Raw genomic sequence first — 17,793 nt, 5'->3', positions numbered from 1 at the left:
TTCAGGATGACTGGACGGGTTTACTTCTATCATGCTCTGTGCAGAACGTGTGTGCAACGTTTTGAGCGTTTTCTCCCGAAACAAGTCTGCTTTGAGGACGAGCTCGTGCCGGATTTGGAACGGGCACGGCGGGCGTCGGTTTCAATGTCTATCCCCGAGTTGAGCGCGCGCGACGTCCGTTACCGCAGGCGGAATTCCCCACGGCGAGGCGATTAGGTTCGCGCTCTCCTTGGGTCTGCTCTCTCGCCTCGTCCCGCAAGCCTCCAACGGGAGACCGCCGTCACAGCGCACTATCGTCCTCTCTCCTCTACCGTCCTATCATGTCTTCCCCCCGCGTCCCCATCGAGGTCATCGAGCACATCATCGATGAACTCGGTGCGACTGAATACTCGACCGCGGCCCTCGCTCGTTGCATCCGGGTACACAAGGACTGGATCCCCCGGACCCGCATCCATCTCTGGCGCACGCTCACGGTTTCCAGTCGTGAGCAACTCCCAGTCATCTGCGACACGTTCGACCGGAACCCCACTCTGCAATCCCTGGTCAAAGTGGTCCGGCTGAAGCCCAATCGCGGGAACGAGTTCCCTGTCACTGCCCCGATCGTCCTCCTCCCATACCTCATCCACATCCAGGCTTGGGAGTTTTTCGGTGGTTTGGGAACGACTTTTCCACTCCGGCGAGCGATGTTGGTTTCCCTGGGCCAGTATCGGGATGTGAAGCGGGTGACTCTCTCCGGTGTACGATTCAAGAACCTTTTCCACCTCTGCCCCATTCTGTACGCCTTTCCTGCCCTGGAAGAAACAATCATGGAGTCCATAAGTGGGCTTGATACTCCGTCAAACCAGTCGTTTCTGTCTGCGCATGGTAGAATAAAGGGCTTGCGGCAGCTTGGGCTCATCACGGTGATATCTGTTGAATCCACATTGCTGGGATCAAGCTGATAGCAATCCATTTACAGCGGGGCGAAATCGCTCCTGTGGCAATCATGCTGATCGTCAAGAATGCTGCAACACTTGTGGTCATTGAATTGAATGGCTCTTCGCTTGAGGGTACGAGAGCACAACACTTGCCAAGTGAATGCAGCTGACTCTGAAACACATCCGACCAGGCCTAGATATCACGTTGTGTCACCACCTTCAGTCGCTCTCCATCTGGATGCCACGCACGGATTATCGCCAAAAGAACATACGTGGCCAGACAGTATTGCGCGCTTGTATGAAGCTCCCGGACTCGCTATGTACACTCCGTCTGGTGTTTCCTTCCGACAGTGTGTACCACTGGCTTGGGCATGATGATCTCGGTGAGGAGGGACAGAGCGAAACCATTGAAGCATTCTCTCAAGTTGTATCTCATCATGACCGTCTCCGCTCCGCCGGTATCGTGTGTTCAGTCGAAAACCCCCCACGGAATCACCTGTCAAGATGGAAGGCTCTGTTCGTGCGATGGTTCCACACTCTTCATGATCAAGGCCTGCTCCATGTTTTACCTCTAGACACCCTGTGTACGTTTGCTTGTCATAATCTCGAAATAAGCAAGCCTCACTGACTGCCAAAACGACAGCATTGGTGCCTATGTTTAAACCACGTTGCTGCCCTTACGGATCTGCAACCAAGCTCAATTTCCTTGCCTTGAGCTCCCATGGAAACTGGGCAGCAAGTGTCGCCGAACGGGGTCCCCTAAATGTAACAGAGCTCACAATCTGGGATACGGAGCCGGGCATCCCCGTACTCACTGAGTGGTACGAAGAACACCACCTCACATACGAGCCCCATTGCGTTGCATTTTCACCCGATGAGGCACAATTCGCGTTTGCTTCCCCCACAGCCATCCACATGTACGCTCTCCCCCTTGCGACTAGCTCTACAACATCTAGCAATATCCCCCGGAAAATCGGTCGCCTTCCACTGGATGCAAAAGACACGTGTTTTGTCGGGGTTCTCTGGTCGCTCGATGGTACACAGATATTTGTCCAAGACACCCTGGGTCAAGTGCATCTCTGCGATGCTTCGAGCTTCGCGCATCTCCGCTCGCTCCTCGTACCATCTTGCAAACTGGTCGAGATTCAGCGCGACCGATTGCACGCATTCGTTCATGGTCTATCTGCAGTCGGTCATCATATTCTTTCAGCTCTACGCCAATGCACACCGCTGTCAGCCCAGCCGGAGAAATATATGTTTGTTTGGGATTCGAGCACCGGGACTTGCCGTTACAACTTGTCGACCGACACCCACTGGCATCGGAGCCCTATGCTCGGCAGTAAATTGTGGGGTGGAGCACAAGGAGAAGATCAGTTGCATATTATCTTGGTATGCAATGATGGAACTCTACGCAACTCGAAGATCACATCAACGGTCGAGGACACCCACATCGTCACGCAGTTGTTTTCGGAAAGCAACAGACACTTCCCTTCATCACCCTTCACCGCCAACGGTGCTCGTCTCCTAGTGCCGCTGGACTCCCAGTCATTGTCGGTGGTGGACACGATGACCGGGTCCACGCTTTTTCGTCTCGATCATGCTGCAGATATCTCTGAAACGGAGTGGTCCGCGGATGGGCGGACGGCAATATTTGTGGCCGGAGAAGACTGGATCTATACCTGCTGGATCTGGAACATCGAAGAAGGTACCACAAAGGCCGTCTTTCGGTGGCCAGACGGCCGCAGTTTTGGCATGCTCGGGATTTCCGCAGACGGGTCGATAGTCGGATTCTCGAGCGATCTAGGAGATGTGGTTTTCCGCCGTGTCAGTGACCTCATGGCCTCTGCTTTGGACCTGTAGAATTTGTTCCATTATATACGTCTTGCGTCGGGGTGCGGCCAGAAACCTCACGATACACCCATTTGATTGCATGGACACGGCGCACGGCCGCTCGCCATCACTAAGCCGTCAGGCGCGAGGTCGACGGTCAAGAAGCGCGTGACGAGATTCGCGCGTCCTATTTGAACGGAATAGGTATCGAAAAAACAGCGTGGAGGAGCCACAGCGCCAGATCGGTACTGGTGTCCGACGTTTCCGCGTTGCATTCGCCGCTAATTAATCACGCCCACCCTGGACGCCAACCCTTCGTGAATAGGCGCATACGTGTTCTCGCCCGAAAAGAGCTCATACAATGTTGGTGGCGCCGCCGCGGGTGACGCGCATCCAGGCCGTCCTCACGAACCGCACCCAGGGCCGTCCACCGTCTTCCCGGTCGGTACATCCGGCGTGAGGCCAGCGAGCTCTGCACGTCGGGCACGGTTAGAGTCGTCTACTCGGCCGCGACCGGGAGCGCAGAGGCGCCGCACCGGTGACTAGGGTGTCTAGGGTATCGCGATCCCATCGCGGGCAACTTGCACGCGTGAACACGTCGTGCGTCCGCGGTGGCGAGGGCGGCCGGGACGGCGACGCGCCCGGAGTCGCAATGAAGTCGCGCACTCGGGTCGAAACGTGGACCGCGGTGGCCGACGGTCACGCCCTGGTGGCTGTGGGTGCGCAGGTGATCGTCAACCTCGTTGGCGTCGCGTTCGTGGCGGAGGGCGGCGTCGTTCGGGTGGTTTTGTTGGCGGGTGTCGATGAATGTCAGGGGTGTCCTGGACGCCGCCGCGACACGAATCTAGGCGAAACGGCGCGCCGTTTCCGTAGAACTGGAGTGGGCACTTACGAGAGGAGGACCTCCGCAACGCATTCCGGCGTTCGGGAACCACATTCGTGGACGGCGCTTGGCGTTCGAGTCAGGGACCTCGGGCTCAGGGTGGACTAGGCGGCCTGCGTGCGCTGGGTTGGCGGAACGTGCTGTGCGGGCATGGTGCTGGAATTATCCGTGCGGAACGAGGTCGGACGACGCGCGGACGCCGGGCGACGGTCGTGAACCGACTCCGGATGGCGGTTCTTACGGGCGCGGGGGCGGGGGCGGGGGCGGGGGCGGGTATAAAAGGGATGCCGGACGAGGTGTCAAGACCCCGCTCGGCGCCCCCGGCTGTGCGTATACGTCCTGGACGGGCTCAGGCTTGGGCTATGTGTCGTCACCCCTTGCGCTGCTTCTGGTTTGAGTGGTCGAGTAGGACAGCTGGGAGGTACAAGGGCTTTGTAAGTTGTCGTTCCCGTCGTCAGTGCTGCGAATGCTGACTTACTGCTGTGCCGGACGTTGTAGATGGGGAGCGGTAGTAAGGTGGTACGCACTCGATGGGAGCAGGCGACTCCGGGCTGAAAATACCAGGCTACGGTTAGGCGGCTGCGGGGAAGGAAGAGGGGAACGGCTCACCTGAGGCGAGCGCATACAGGCGCACACACGCACAGGCGCGGGCGAGGGGCGCTCCAACGGCGTGTCGATGGGCGTAGTCCCAGGGGATGGAAGGAAAGGCGCCGTGTATGCTTTGGTTGAGGCTGCTAACAGCGCGAAGAGTGGGACGGCAGAAGCACATGGCTCGCGCTTTAGCGCGACATCCGTCACCCCTGAGACCCGGCTGAGGTCAGCTCGGACACTGCGACGGGTACGCACGATCTGGTAGAGGCGCGAGACAGTTATCGACGATGCAGCTGACGCCATGGGCGTACGTGGTGGTCGCGCGGAAGAATTCCACGCCGATCGTCAATAAGATATGATGTCGGGAACATTTAACACTCACATATCCAGCACGGTACGGCACGAGGGGAAAGAATGGCCTAGTGTACATGGACGAGGGTGACGTCGAGGAAACGGAGGCGGGACGGGCCCGCGACATGCGTCTTGCACGTCCGCCCCAGCCGCGGCCCGGAATTGCCATCAGGGTCCGAGTGGGGCGCGTGGTCGTCCTGCGGAGAAAGGGCGTCGACGACGAGCACGGGGCGGGACGAGATCGAAGGCGTCGGGGAGCACGCCCAATATCTGCTCGCTCCGTCGGCCGCGGCCACTGCGTGAGTCGAAAGCGGGCGAAGCGCACGGGGGCTGACGTCGCGCGACGGGGCGTATGCCCGGCGGCGGCGGCGACGGCCAGCGCGCCGGGGGACGTGGAGGGATTGGGAGAGCGGGCGTAGATATGTACGACGCCACCGCACATTGCACGCGCCCGTAGCCGTCGAGCTGCGCGGCTGCGAGCTGTTGGTCTTGAAAGTTGAAAGCTTGAAGACCGTGCCGAGTGTCAAATAGGCCGCCTTGGAGACCGCATGCGAAAACATCGTGCGCAGTGTGCAGTGATACGTGGAGGTTTGCAGCTGAAGTGGGGGATCGTAGCAGTAGACGACGGCGAGAACTTGCAGTAAAGACGATCCGATGTGAGCACTGGGACGTGGTGTATGGGACAAGGGCGCAGCGAGAGGAGGCAGGGCTCACCTGAGGCGTGCACATATAGGCGTTGGAATAGGCGAGGAGCAGGCGTGAGCGAGGGGACGGCGGGATGTGAACAGGTTGGCCAAAGGCGCAGGAGAAGACGGCGGGACGCGCGAGCGGAGCAAGGATGCAGTCGGGACGTCGACGGGCCAGGCTGGGAAGAGAAGCAGAAGGGAAAATCCCGGCCAGTCGCCTCGACGCCATCCGTCCCGAGCTCGGCCTGTATGCGTCATTGCGGCCATTGCGAGACGGGGACGGCAGGACCATGGGCGTTGGAATTCAAGCAGGGCTGGCCAAGCGCCAGCGACGCGAGATTCAGCCGCCCGTCTGTCCTCTGCCGCGGCTGTCTGAGACAAGTCTGAGACGACCAGATACCCTCCTCCACCACGGTTCGCACGACCTGCCTGTACGCCACGCCAAACTCCCCGGCTTCCTCCCCGGCCTCGAGTGGCACTGGCCCGCGTTCGTCGACGCCGCACGCGAGGTCCGTTGTCTTCCTGTGATTGTAAATGCACACTAACCGACCGGTTTTCCATCCCTGTACTACCCTCACCCACCGCCTGCAGCTCGGGGATACACCCCTTCCCGAAGAGCAACCGGAGATGGGCTTCCTGAAGAAGGCGCACCGCGTCTTGAATGAAGTGCGCCCCGTCCCTCCCTTCGTCCTCTACCCTCGCACTGATCCCTACATTCGCTGGGCCTGCCTTATCCACGTCGAGGAGGGCGCGATGGTGTGCGCAAACTGCAGCTACTGCTACCCGCTCTCGAACGGCTTCCCAAACATGGTGCGTGCTCGTCCTTTAGCTCGTCCTCTTGCGCGCTCTTTCCCCCTACCCATCGCGAACCGTCTTCATGTTTCCCGCGTCCTCCTCGCTTCCATCTCTCCCCCTTCTCGCCGTCCAATGTCTGCCTCTCCGCATCCTTCCTCCGTCCTGCATCCCTTGCTGAGAGCCCCTATCCTCGCACAGCTCGTTGTGGAACACAAGATCGGCTAGCCCGGCATGGCCCCCGGTCGCCCTTGCAAGCGTGTACCCCAAAGGTGCTCTACGAAACATGGCGTTGGTAGGCCACGACGCGTGCGCGAACGCGCTATCGATGCGTATCGCCCGAGCGACGCTCTCGCGTCCCTCCGCAACCCGATTCCGGACCAGCCGCGGTGACACGGCCGCGTAGCGTGAGGGAGCCGATACCGAGGTGCAAAGCAGCTGGGAAGCAACGAGAGTCCGGGGGACGAGGAAGGCGAGAGGCCTTGGTCTTGCGGACGGTCTCTGCGCGTTGGCACAGTCCCACACGCACGACGTATGTATGTAGCACCGAACCGAATAAATTTTCCTTCCCCTCGCACCACCTAGATCCGCATGACCGCCTACGCCCACCGGCGCGGCGACCGCACGCCCGATGGCAAGTAAAAGCACAAGGGTATTCTACAAAGAGGCCACCCGTCTCCCATCTACCTCTAGTTTATATGCCGCGCCTCTGTAGGTCTCAAATGATCTATGGGGAGGGGGGAGGGGCGCACAGCGGGAACGCGTACGACCGGACACCAAACCAAACACCGGAACGGGACAGATCATCGCGAGCGCGACCGACGGTTCTGGGGCCCTCGTCGTCGCCGCTCGCCTTCATTGCGTAACCTGGGGTGCGAAACCGTGGTCGGGGGCGTGTACGTTTGAACACGGGCGTCGCACGGTGGGCGGCGGCGGCGGCGGCGGAGACGGAGACGGGAGGGGGCAGGGATGCGGGGAGGAAGACATCAGTCAGTGCGGTTGCTCTTCTGGCTCCCATTCCCGTTCTCGACGCTCGCAAAGTACTTGAGCGAGCCCGGGATCCGGCTTCATCGTCTTCGTGCCCTCGCTACAGTTCGCGGGGCACATCTCGCCGTGCTCGTCCTACGGGGAGAGATCAGCGAGGGCAGTAATAGGGAACGCAGAGGGGAAGAGACGCACCGTGGACTGGAACGTCTTCACGAGCCGGATCGCCGGATCGTTTCCTCGACCGAGCAGCCGACGGCGAGGTCGTTGAGCGCGATCGGCCTGAACGCGCGATGAGCCGCGATCGCGAGTCTATGCTGCCACGGTACGGACGCACTTGATGACGCCCTTGGGGTTGACGATGAAGAGCGATGCCCTCGTCCTCGATGGGGACGCCGTAGGCGGTCCGCGAAGAACGAGAGCTTGAGGTCTGGGTCTAGATTGCACGGGGGAGGTCGCCCGGGCAAAGTGCGAGTACCGCGAGTCGGTCGAGGCCGCTGTGGACGTGGCCCACACGCCCCGTCAGTGTCTCGTTTGTGGCGCAGCGCGGGCTCCTACGGGTGATTTCGTCGGCGAATGCGTCCAGCAGCTTTGCGTGCTCCCCACCGACGTCGCCGACGAAAACAGCAATTCTGCCGGTGTCAATGGATGTCTGGCATGTCTTGGACGCCGCGGCGAAACGAAGTCAGACGGTGTGCGTGATCGGGGCTGGAGTGGACACTTACGAGAGGAGGTCCCTTGCAACGCATTCCGACGTTTGGGAATCGGGCTCGTGGGCGGGGTTGGTGTACATATCAGGAACGTCGGGCCCGGGGTGGACTAGGGGGCCTGCGTGCGCTCGGGGTTAGTGGAAGGGGCTGTGCGGGCCTGCGTTGGAAGGATCCTCGCGGAACGACTCAACGTGCTCGGGGGACGCGCGGAAACCGGGCGAGGGTTATCAGCCGACTCCGGATGAAGGCGATCGCGAGTCTTCGCGAGTGCGGGCGCGCGGACGGAGTACAAAAGGGTCAACCGGATGAGGTGTTGAGACCCGCTCGGCGCTCCCGGTTGAATGCGTGAGTCCTGGACGGGCTCAAGCTTGAGCTGCGCGTCGTCACCCCTTTCGTTCATGCTGATTTGACCGTTCGGATAGATCGGCTGGAGAGGACAGGGAATCTGTAAGCCGTCATTCCCCTCGTCGGTGCTGTGAACGCTGACTTACGGCTTGGCAGGACGTCGTGGACGAGGAGCGGTGGTGCAGTGCGCGGTACGTGTTGCGCGGGAGCGGGTGCTTCGGGGCCTGGAAAGACAAGCGTTGAGGCTACACTTGGGCAGCTACGGGGACAGAAGATGGAAACGGCTCACCTGAGGCGTGAGCATCCAGGCGCATACGGGCGCGGGCGCGGGGCAGGGGTTGACGTCGAGGTAACGCAGCCAGTACGGGCCCGTGACATGCGTCCGCTCTGGCCGTGGCCCGGAATCGCCATCGGAGTCCGAGTTGAGCGCGTGGACGTCCTGCCGAGGAAGGGTGTTGAAGGTGGTCACCGTGGACTCGCATGAGCTCGAGGGCCTCCGAGAGCACGCTTAAGGGGTCCCGCTCCGCGTCGGGCGTGTGCTTGTTCCGTCGGCGGCGTCCACTGCGTGAGCTGAGAGCGAGCGAGGCGCGCGGGGGTTGACGTCGCGCGACGGGATGCGTTTCCGTAAGCGGAGAGGAGGCCGCGGCGGCCGGCGAGCGACAGGGAGAAGTTCCGCGAGCAGGTAAAAAACGACGATGAACGCGAGCACTAGGAGAGCGGGGGAGATGCACCCCATGCGTCCATAGCCCGCTGAGCTGCCTGGCTGCCAATTGCAAGTGTTGATCTTGAAGACGCCTAATGTAAAGCAGCCCGCGCGTGAACACGTCGATCGCAGTGGGAGCCGAGGCGGGGGATCGTAGTAGACGACAAGGACGGCGGGGTGCGCAAAATGCGAAGGCGAGGGCGCCAGGACGGCACAGTGGACGAAAGGGCGAGGGCGAGTGGGGCAAGAGAGAAGGTGGAGCGAGCACGAATGCATCGCATCGGCGGATCCCCAGCAGAGACAGACGTGAGCGGGAGGACCGCGAACAGAGGGCGGCAGGACAGCGCAGTGCGCGACAGGGCGTGGGCGAGGAAGAGAGAAGCTTGTCGGCGCAGCCGGGACGTGCGCGTGCGCCTGCACGACGTCTGCGTCATTTGCGACTGCGTATCGTCAGTCTCAGGGCGACAAAGTCGACGGAATCGCTCTCACATATTATCGGCCGCCTACTAGGAGTCCCGTCGGCGGATTCGCAGCATTCAATTGTCAAGAGAAGGGCCGATCTCGGTCGTCTCGATGACATCCGCGCCCCGTTTTGGGGTGACGGCTCGTGTCTCCAGCTGCGCATGAAAACTGAGGCCGCCGCGAGATGCATTGGACAGAGACAGCAGGATGGTGAAGATGGGCGTCGCGGTGAGTTCAGCGCGCGCGCACGCCAAAGGTGGCCGTGACGGCATGTGTGACGGGACGTGTCCGCTGCGCCTGTGGCCTGCCCGCGCCACCGCTCTCAGTCTGCAGCTACTCTGCTCACAATGCTAGCTTCGTTTCCCCCTCTCAGTCTTTCCTCTCGCTTATCCGCCACAATGCATTCTCTGCCTCAATCTCTGTGGTCCAGGCTGCAACCGAGGCTCTGCGGGCTCTGTCTGAAACGACAAGCAGCCCTCCTCCTCCACGATGGTCCGCCTGATCACACAGAACCTGCTCGCGTGCCACGCCAAAGGCTGCACCTCCAACAACTTCCCGCTGTGCTTCAAGGACGTCGCGGTCGACCTCCGCGACGCCGACTTCCTCCCCGACTTCCTCCCCGGCCCCGAGTGGCCCGTGCTCGTCGATGCCGCACGCGAGGTCCGTTGTGTTTGCTGTGACTGTGAAGGCACGCTAGCTGACCGGTTTTCTATCCCTGTGGTACATACACTCATTGCCTACAGCTCGGGGATACATCCCTTCCCGCGGAGCAGCCAGCTCGAGATGGTGGACGACGACTGCTTGAAGAAGGCGCACTACCTTTTGCTCGAAGTGGACCCCGTTCCTCCCTTTGACGTTCTCCACGCCCGCGCTCAACCCTATGTCCCTTGGACTCTCCAGATCCACGGCAAGACGGTGTGCGCAAGCTGCAGTCACGTCTACCCGCTCTCAAACGGCATCTCGAACATGGTGCGTGCTCGTCCTCCGACTCGTCCTCTTGTGCTCTTTCCCCCACCCGTCGCGCGACCCGCCTTCGTGTTTCTGCGTCCTCCGCGTTCCCTTGCGCTTCCATCTACCCCCTTTTTCTCTCTCTCCGCATCCCTCCTCCGTCCGCCATGCCTTGTTGACAGCGCTCCCTCCTCGCACAGCTCCTCGCGGAACACGAGATCGGCTAGCCTGGCCAGGCTCTGACCCGCCCTTGCCGTCGTGTGCCCCAATAGTGCTCCACGACACACAGCACCTGCAGACCACGACGCGTGCGCGATCGCGCTCTCGATACGTACCGCCCCCCGCAACCCGATTACGGATCGGCCGCGGCGACATGGCAGCACAGCGTGAGGGAGGCGATGACGATGAAACAGCTGGCGAGGGACGAGTGCGCGAGACGAGAAAGACGAGAGGCCTTTGCCTCCCGGAGGGTCTCTGCGCATATTTGCGGCGCCGTCGGCACAGTCGCACACACACGACGCATGTACGTAGCACCGAACCAAAGGAATCCGCACTCCCCTCGTACCACCTAAATCCGCACGACCACCGGCGCGGCTACCGCGCCCGACCGCTGCAAGTATGCGAGTACTCTACAAAGCCGCTGCGAGACAGAGACAGGAGACGGGAAGGGCAGTCAGAATCAGGGACGCGGGTGGGAAGAGTCCAGCCGGTGCGGGTGCGTTTCTTGCTCCCACTCCCGTTCTCGACGGTCACAAAGCACTCGAGCGAGCCCGTCGGGTCCGCCTTCGTCTTCGCGCCCTCGCTACAATTCGTGGGGCAAACCTCGCCGTGCTCGTCCTGCGGTGAGAGATCAGCGAGGGCGGTAACGGGGAACGCGGAGGGAAAGAGACGCACGGTGGACCGGAACGCCTTCACGAGCCGGGTCGTCTCCTCGACCGAGCGGCCGACGGGGAGGTCGTTGATCGTGATATGCCTGAACGCACGGTCAGCCGTGATCCGCGAGCCTATGCTGCCCCGTTGCGGACGCGCCTGAGGTTCCCCTTGGGGTCGATGATGAAGAGCCCGCGGAGGGCGATGTCCTCGTCCCCGATGAGAACGCCATGGTCGCGCAAGATGGACAAGTTGCGGTCCGCGATGAGCAGTAGCTTGAGGTCCGAGCCGAGACCGCCCTGCTTGTGTAGGGGCGTCGCCCAGGCGGGCGGGCGGGCGGGCTGGCAGGCAAATGCGAGTACCCCGAGTCGGTCGAGGCCGCTGTGGACGTGGCCCACACGACCCGTCAGCATTGCGTTCGCGGCGGAACACGATCTCGTTCGCGCTCCTCCAGGTGGTTTGATCGACGTGTGCGCCCAGCAGCTTTGAGCGTTCCCCGCTGACGTCGCCGACGAAAGCAGCATGTTTATGGGTGTCGATGAATCCCAGGGATGTCATGACCGCTGCCGCGAAACGAATTCGGACGCAATGCGCTATCAACAGCTTATTTCTGTGGAACTGGAGTGGGCACTTACGAGAGGAGGACCCTTCCAATGTTCGGGAACCGGACTCGTGGACGACGGTTAGTGTACCTGTCCATGAGGGCGTCGGTCCCAGGATGGACTAAGCGGCCTGCGTCCGGTCTGGGTTGATGGAACGGGCTGCACGGATGTGCTGGGACGGTCCGTGCGGAACGAGCTCCGGCGACGCGCGGGTTCCGGGCGAAGGTCGTGAGCCTATTCCGGAAGGAGGTGCTGAAGAGTGCGGCCGCGCGGGTGGCGAGTATAAAACTGAAGAGCGAACGAGGCTCTCTTGGGGCCTTATTGAAGACCCGCTCGGCGCTGGTGTGCATACGTCCTGGACGGGCGGGGGCTTGCACTGCGCGTCGTCACCCCCTGCGTTCCTGCGGAGTCTTCGTCGCCTCAATTAGAACGGCTGGAGTGGATAGGGGCTCTGTAAGTCGTCATCTAACCCGTCGGTGCCATGAACGTTGACTTACCTCCCCACATGACGTCGTGGACGGGGAGCGGCGATGCAGCGGCTCGTGCTGGATGGGGTTGGGGGGGCTGGAAATCCTAGGCTGCAGTTAGGCATCTACGAGGACTTAAGGGGAAAACGGCTCACCTGGGGCAAGCGCATAAAGGCGCGTGCAGGCGTGGGCGTGGGCGTGGGGCAGGAGGGGGTGCGTCGATGGGTGTAGTGCCAGGAGACGGAACACACTGCGTTGTTGTGAGCGTAAAGGGTGGGACGGCAGAAGAGGTACACGGCTCAGCCGTGCTTTCTTGCTTCAACGCAATGTCCGTCACTGCTGAGAGCCGTATTCTTTGATAGACTCTGTATCGTCGGCACCGGACATGTCGCTCTTGAAGGCGACAGTGATCAACGCGATAACCACCCGTTCGGCACAAAAAACGTGGTCAATCCGAACGGGGAGATCGCCTAGCGATAGGACACGTTCATCAATGCGACTTGAATTTCGGAGGGCACGGCGAAGGTACGCACGATCTGGTACCAATACAGATGGCGACAATCGAGTTGACACCATGTGCGTATGTGCGGGAGGAATCAATGACAGGTACGCTGTCGGGAACACTGGGGTTAGTACTGGACCATTACAGCACGGAACGAGGGGCTCACCGGGGGGTGCTCCCAGTGGTCGAGGGTGACGTCGGGGAAACGCAGGCGGTACGGGACCGCGACATGCGCCGACCCCGTCCGCTGTAGCTGCGGCTCGGAATCACCATCGGACTTCGAGTCGGGCGCGCGGACGCCCCGCTGAGGAAGGGCGTCGACGAAGAGCACGACGGGCGGCAGGCGTCTGGGAGCACGCCCAACTCGTCGGGCATGTGCTTGTTCCGTCGGCGGCGTCCACCGCGTGAGCTGAAAGCGAGCGAGGCGCGCGGGGGTTGACGTCGCGCGACGGGATGCATTTCCGCAAGCGGAGCGGCCGCGACGGCAGTCAGCGAGGGACGGAGAAGAGTTCCGCGAGCAGGTACAAAACAACGATGAACGCGAGTACTGGGAGAGCGGGGGAGATGTACACCACGCACCCGTAGCCCGCTGAACTGCCCGGCTGCCGAGTGTTGGTCTTGAAGACGCCTAACGTAGGGTAGCTCGCGGGTGAAAACGTCGAGCGCAGGGGCAACCGAAGCGGGGACGACGAGAACGAGGACCTGCAGTGACGACAATCCGATGTGAGTGCCGGGACATGGCGTGTCAGACGAAGACGCACCGAGAGGAGGCAGGGCTCACGCGAGGGGTGGGCATACAGGTGCCTTCATGGGCGAGGGAGCGGATGGCGGAGTGCGCAAAATGCGAACGAGAGGGCGAGCTCGAGCGGGGCAAAAGAGAAGGTGGAGTAAACACGAATGCGTCGCGTCGGCGGATCCGCAGCCGGAAGAGGCGTGAGCGAGAGGAGTACGGAGGTTCACACAAGGCGAACGAGAGGGCGCTGTGGGCGAGGAAGAAGCCCTTTGTGTGCCTGCACCCGCGCGCAAGACGTCATCGACATCTGCGACTGGTTGTAGTCAGTTTCACGGCGGCGACGCGTTTGGGAATCGCCCTCACATATAGTTGTCGCCCCATTCCGTCAGCGGATTCATGATCAGGTCGGTGTCTTGAAGAGAAGGGCCGATCCCGTCGTCTCGGCGACATCTGTGCCCGCCTTGCGGTGAGGGCTGGTGCGTCCAAGTTTGCAGGATTGCGTCCATCGCGAGATGCATCGGACAGCGACGGCAGGAGGGTGCCGGTCAGTATGGGCGACGCATTGAGAGCGGGATCGAAGCCGGCGCGCGCTGGCAGGTATTAGCTCTATAGCCTCTAGAGCTGCCGACCGTGACACGGTGTGTGACGGGACGTGTCCGCGCCGGTGACGGTGCGCCTGTGGCCTGCCCGCGCCGCTCTCGGCTGGTCTGAAGCCGTCTGAAGCTACTCTGCTCGCAATGCCACTCTGTTTCGTTGTCCCTTCTCGGTCTTTCCACTCGCTCATCCGCCACCACTCACTCTCTGCCTCAATCTCTGTGATCCCCCAATCTCCAATCCCTTCTCATTCGGCCCCGTTACAAAACCCACCATCCGCCGTTGGGATCTTCAAACCCCGGACCACTGCGACACGACGAGAGCGGCCCTGGCAGGCAACGCCGCCACCCCTTCATGGTTCGCATGAGGGAATTCCGCGCGAGGAGAGGACATGACGGGGAAGAGGATGATCGGGTGTTGAAAGGTGTGTTTATACTTACTTGCACACCACCTGTCTAAGAACCCGCTCTCTGCTTCTTCTTGGATGTTCAGCAACAGCGTACGCTGCTTGCACTAGAGTGCTTCCTCTGCAATCCACGGTGTTCGCACGCGAAGGGCCTCGTAAGCCAGCATTCTAGCGAAATCGTTCTTTTCTTGACAATTTGCGTGCGCCGCAGCTCAGGACAGTCTGCAGTAGACGATGACTACACTGCGTAGACCACTCAACCCCAGTTTAGAACCAGATACACTTCATTTCACGCACGTGTGTTCCCCTACGTGCTTACCGACGCCGTTGAAGAAGCCATTCGTGCACTAGCTGCCGAAGGAGACCCTCCGAGCCTCGTACGCTGTGCCCTGGTCTGCGTGTCGTGGTCCACTCGCAGTCGCCGCCAGTTCTGGCACAAGCTCACCGTTTCCAGCGACGAGCAAGTGCGCGGGATTTGCGGTGCGTACACTTCAGTCGTTCCCTGGCGTCGTTCGGGTCCTCCTTCGCAAGAATATCTCCCTTTCCCCTCCGGCAAGGCCATCCGAACGCCGCGAGTAGCAGCTCCGGAGTGTCGTCACCGGCGTCGCCTGGTCACCCGATGGCACGCAAGTGCTCGTTCAAGATGCCGTTGCGCACGTCCACGTCTTCGACCGTACGTCCGCCTTCGCGCGCCTGCGCTCCTTCCCTCTCCCGTCCGCAGACGAGATCGACGAGATCGCAGGGCTCAGGGACGACGGCACCACGACCCGCTCGGCACGGGTCTCGTCTTCCTTCGACGGCCAGTGACTCCTTTCACACATGCACTACGACAACGTTGCGAAGCGCACGGACAAGAACTACCTGTACAGCGTCCGGAAACGAGTCACCGGCATTCGTCACTCACACTTTACCAGGTTCCGCAACGGCGCTCGCGCACCCAGCGAGTACATTTCCGCAACCCTCGGGGCGTAAGCACACGCTGTGCAGCCACTGCTCCCTGCTCTCAGCGGACGTCTGTTCGCCGGAGGTCATCACCACCAGCCTGCCTCTGACCGTGTACCGGGCGGTGTCATCCGCGGCGGGCCTTCACGAACACCGCCTCGTCTCTGCAGACGCGACGTGCCTCCTTACCCCCGGGTCTCCCATGGCGTTCGACACACTCACCGGCACCGGTCCCCCCGCACTGCGCGCCGACCGTCACCCCGCGCGCGGCTGGTTCCCTCGGTGCGCGCCGCGCGGCGCTCTCCGTGGACGCCCGCGCGGCCACACTCGTGGATGCCATGCCGGCGCGCACAGCCTGGTTGATCTGGGAGGTCGAGACGGGGGCGCCGCGCGAGGTTGATGTTAGGGTGCCCGCGCTGGTCTCGCTGTCTGTGTGCGGATCGGTGGTGGGGTTCGTGGATGGGCGCGGCCCGGAGGTGTTCAGGATCACCGGACGAGTTTGCTTCTATCATACGCTGTGCAGAACGTGTGTGAGCGGCTGCGAAAGGACGAATGCAGAACCTATGCAACGTTTTGAGCGTTTTGTCCCGAAATAAGTCTGCTTTGAGGACAAGTTTGCGCCATGACATGGTTTCGAATGTGGAACGGACGCGGCGGGCGTCGGTTTCAATGTCTATGTCCGAGTTGAGCGCGCGCGACGTCCGTCACCGCAGGCGGGATTCCCCACGGCGAGGCGATTAGGTTCGCGCTCTCCTTGGGTCTGCTCTCTCGCCTCGTCCCGCAAGCCTCCGACGGGAGACCACACTCGCCGCGCACCATCGTCCTCTCTCCTCTATCGTCCTGTCATGTCGTCCCCCCGCGTCCCCATCGAGGTCATCGAGCACATCATCGATGAACTCGGTGCGACTGAATACTCGACCCGGGCCCTTGCTCGTTGCATCCGGGTACACAAGGACTGGATCCCCCGGACCCGCGTCCATCTCTGGCGCACGCTCACGGTTTCTAGTCGTGAGCAACTCCCAGGCATCTGCGACACGTTCGACCGGAACCCCACTCTGCAATCCCTGGTCAAAGTTGTCCGGCTGAAGCCCGATCGCTTGGTGAAGCCTGATGCGCAACGCCGGCGTCCGTTCCCTGTCACTGCCCCGATTGTCCTCCTCCCATACCTCATTCACATCCAGGCTTGGGAGTTTCTTGGTGATTGGAGAACAACTTTCCCACTGCGGCGAGCGATGTTGGTTTCCTTGGGCCAGTATCGGGATGTGAAGCGGGTGACCCTCTGCGGTGTACAATTCAAGAACCTTTTCCACTTCTACCCCCTCCTGTACGCCTTTCCTGCCATGGAAGAAATCATCATGGATTACGTGAATGGGCCTGACCTTCCGCCAAACCAGTCGCTTCTGTCCGCGCATGGCAGACTAAAGGGCTTGCGGCTGCTTTGGCTCCCGCTCATCGAGGTGACATCTTTTGAATCTACATCGTTGGGATCAAGCTGATAGCAATCCATTTACAGCGGAGAATCCCTTCTGTGGCAACTACGCTGCTCGTCAAGAACGCTGCGACGCTTGTGGTCATTGAATTGAATGGCTCTTTGCTTGAGGGTACGAGAGCACAACACGTGTTAAGTGAATGCAGCTGACTCTGAAATGCATCCGACCAGGCTTAGATATCACGTTGTGTCACCACCTTGAGTCGCTCTCCATCTGGATGCCGCGCCCAGAATTATACCAAAAGAACATACTGGACCAGACAGTATTGCGCGCTTGTATGAAGCTCCCGGACTCACTATGTACACTCCGTCTGGTGTTTCCCTCCACGAGCGTGTACTACTGGCTTGGGCATGATGATCTCGGCGAGGAGGGACAGAGCGAAGCCATTGAAGCATTCTCCCAAGTCGTATCTCATCATAACGGTCTCCGCTCCGCCGGTATCGTGTGTTCAGTTCACAACCTACCACGGAATCACCTCTCAAGATGGAAGGCTCTGTTCGTGCGATGGTTCCACACTCTTCATGATCAAAGCCTGCTCCATGTTTTACCTCTAGACACCCTGCGTACGTTTGCTTGTCATAATCTCGCAAACATCAAGCACTGACTGCCAAAACAACAGCATCGGCGCCTATGTGGAGAACACGCTTCACACCTTACGGATCTGCAACCAAGCCCAGTTGCCTTGTCGTGAGCTCCCATGGAAACTGGGCAGCAAGCATCGCGCAAGAAGGTACCAACACTGCAACGGAGCTCGTGATCTGGGATACGGAGCCGGGCATCCCCGTACTCACCGAGTGGTATGAAGAACACCACCCTGGCGGTTACGAGCCCCATTGCGTTGCGTTTTCACCCGACGAGGCACAATTCGCGTTTGCTTCCCCTACAGCCATCCACATGTACACTCTCTCCCTTGCGACTAGCTCTACAACATCTAGCAAGATCCCCCAGAGAATCGGTCGTCTTCCACTGGATGCTCAAGACGCGC

The 17,793-nt window shown here is 61.0% G+C and overlaps 6 protein-coding genes across 6 annotated transcripts; 4 read left to right on the top strand and 2 right to left on the bottom strand.

The window, feature by feature from the left end:
- Positions 1 to 320: 320 nt before the first annotated feature.
- On the top strand, positions 321 to 941 carry BXZ73DRAFT_44409 (uncharacterized protein; the record flags this gene model as incomplete). The annotated part of the gene is made up of 1 exon (XM_048019336.1): positions 321 to 941. One exon carries the CDS (start codon positions 321 to 323, stop codon positions 939 to 941), a length of 621 nt encoding a protein of 206 aa, XP_047879392.1.
- Positions 942 to 5,548: 4,607 nt separating this feature from the next.
- On the top strand, positions 5,549 to 6,278 carry BXZ73DRAFT_76273 (uncharacterized protein; the record flags this gene model as incomplete). Its single annotated transcript, XM_048022384.1, has 3 exons — positions 5,549 to 5,767; positions 5,850 to 6,068; positions 6,252 to 6,278. The coding sequence occupies 3 exons, from the start codon at positions 5,549 to 5,551 to the stop codon at positions 6,276 to 6,278; spliced, it is 465 nt and encodes a 154-aa protein (XP_047879391.1).
- A 762-nt stretch (positions 6,279 to 7,040) lies between these two features.
- BXZ73DRAFT_99821 (uncharacterized protein) lies at positions 7,041 to 8,825 on the bottom strand (the record flags this gene model as incomplete). The annotated part of the gene is made up of 9 exons (XM_048028131.1): positions 7,041 to 7,172; positions 7,230 to 7,316; positions 7,368 to 7,531; positions 7,593 to 7,666; positions 7,760 to 7,862; positions 7,931 to 8,171; positions 8,236 to 8,313; positions 8,379 to 8,528; positions 8,751 to 8,825. The coding sequence occupies 9 exons, from the start codon at positions 8,823 to 8,825 to the stop codon at positions 7,041 to 7,043; spliced, it is 1,104 nt and encodes a 367-aa protein (XP_047879390.1).
- Positions 8,826 to 9,743: 918 nt separating this feature from the next.
- BXZ73DRAFT_99820 (Trm112p-domain-containing protein) lies at positions 9,744 to 10,429 on the top strand (the record flags this gene model as incomplete). Its single annotated transcript, XM_048028130.1, has 2 exons — positions 9,744 to 10,223; positions 10,385 to 10,429. The coding sequence occupies 2 exons, from the start codon at positions 9,744 to 9,746 to the stop codon at positions 10,427 to 10,429; spliced, it is 525 nt and encodes a 174-aa protein (XP_047879389.1).
- Positions 10,430 to 11,206: 777 nt separating this feature from the next.
- BXZ73DRAFT_99819 (uncharacterized protein) lies at positions 11,207 to 13,439 on the bottom strand (the record flags this gene model as incomplete). Its single annotated transcript, XM_048028129.1, has 4 exons — positions 11,207 to 11,413; positions 12,810 to 12,990; positions 13,223 to 13,345; positions 13,405 to 13,439. 4 exons carry the CDS (start codon positions 13,437 to 13,439, stop codon positions 11,207 to 11,209), a joined length of 546 nt encoding a protein of 181 aa, XP_047879388.1.
- Positions 13,440 to 16,163: 2,724 nt separating this feature from the next.
- On the top strand, positions 16,164 to 16,814 carry BXZ73DRAFT_44415 (uncharacterized protein; the record flags this gene model as incomplete). Its single annotated transcript, XM_048019337.1, has 1 exon — positions 16,164 to 16,814. The coding sequence occupies one exon, from the start codon at positions 16,164 to 16,166 to the stop codon at positions 16,812 to 16,814; it is 651 nt and encodes a 216-aa protein (XP_047879387.1).
- Between the last annotated feature and the right edge of the window lie 979 nt (positions 16,815 to 17,793).

This window comes from Epithele typhae, assembly GCF_022376455.1.
Source record: "Epithele typhae strain CBS 203.58 chromosome Unknown BXZ73scaffold_14, whole genome shotgun sequence".
NCBI lineage: Eukaryota > Fungi > Basidiomycota > Agaricomycetes > Polyporales > Epitheliaceae > Epithele > Epithele typhae.
The sequence above is the reverse complement of the archived record's forward strand: the minus strand, read 5'-3'. Positions and strand labels throughout refer to the sequence as shown.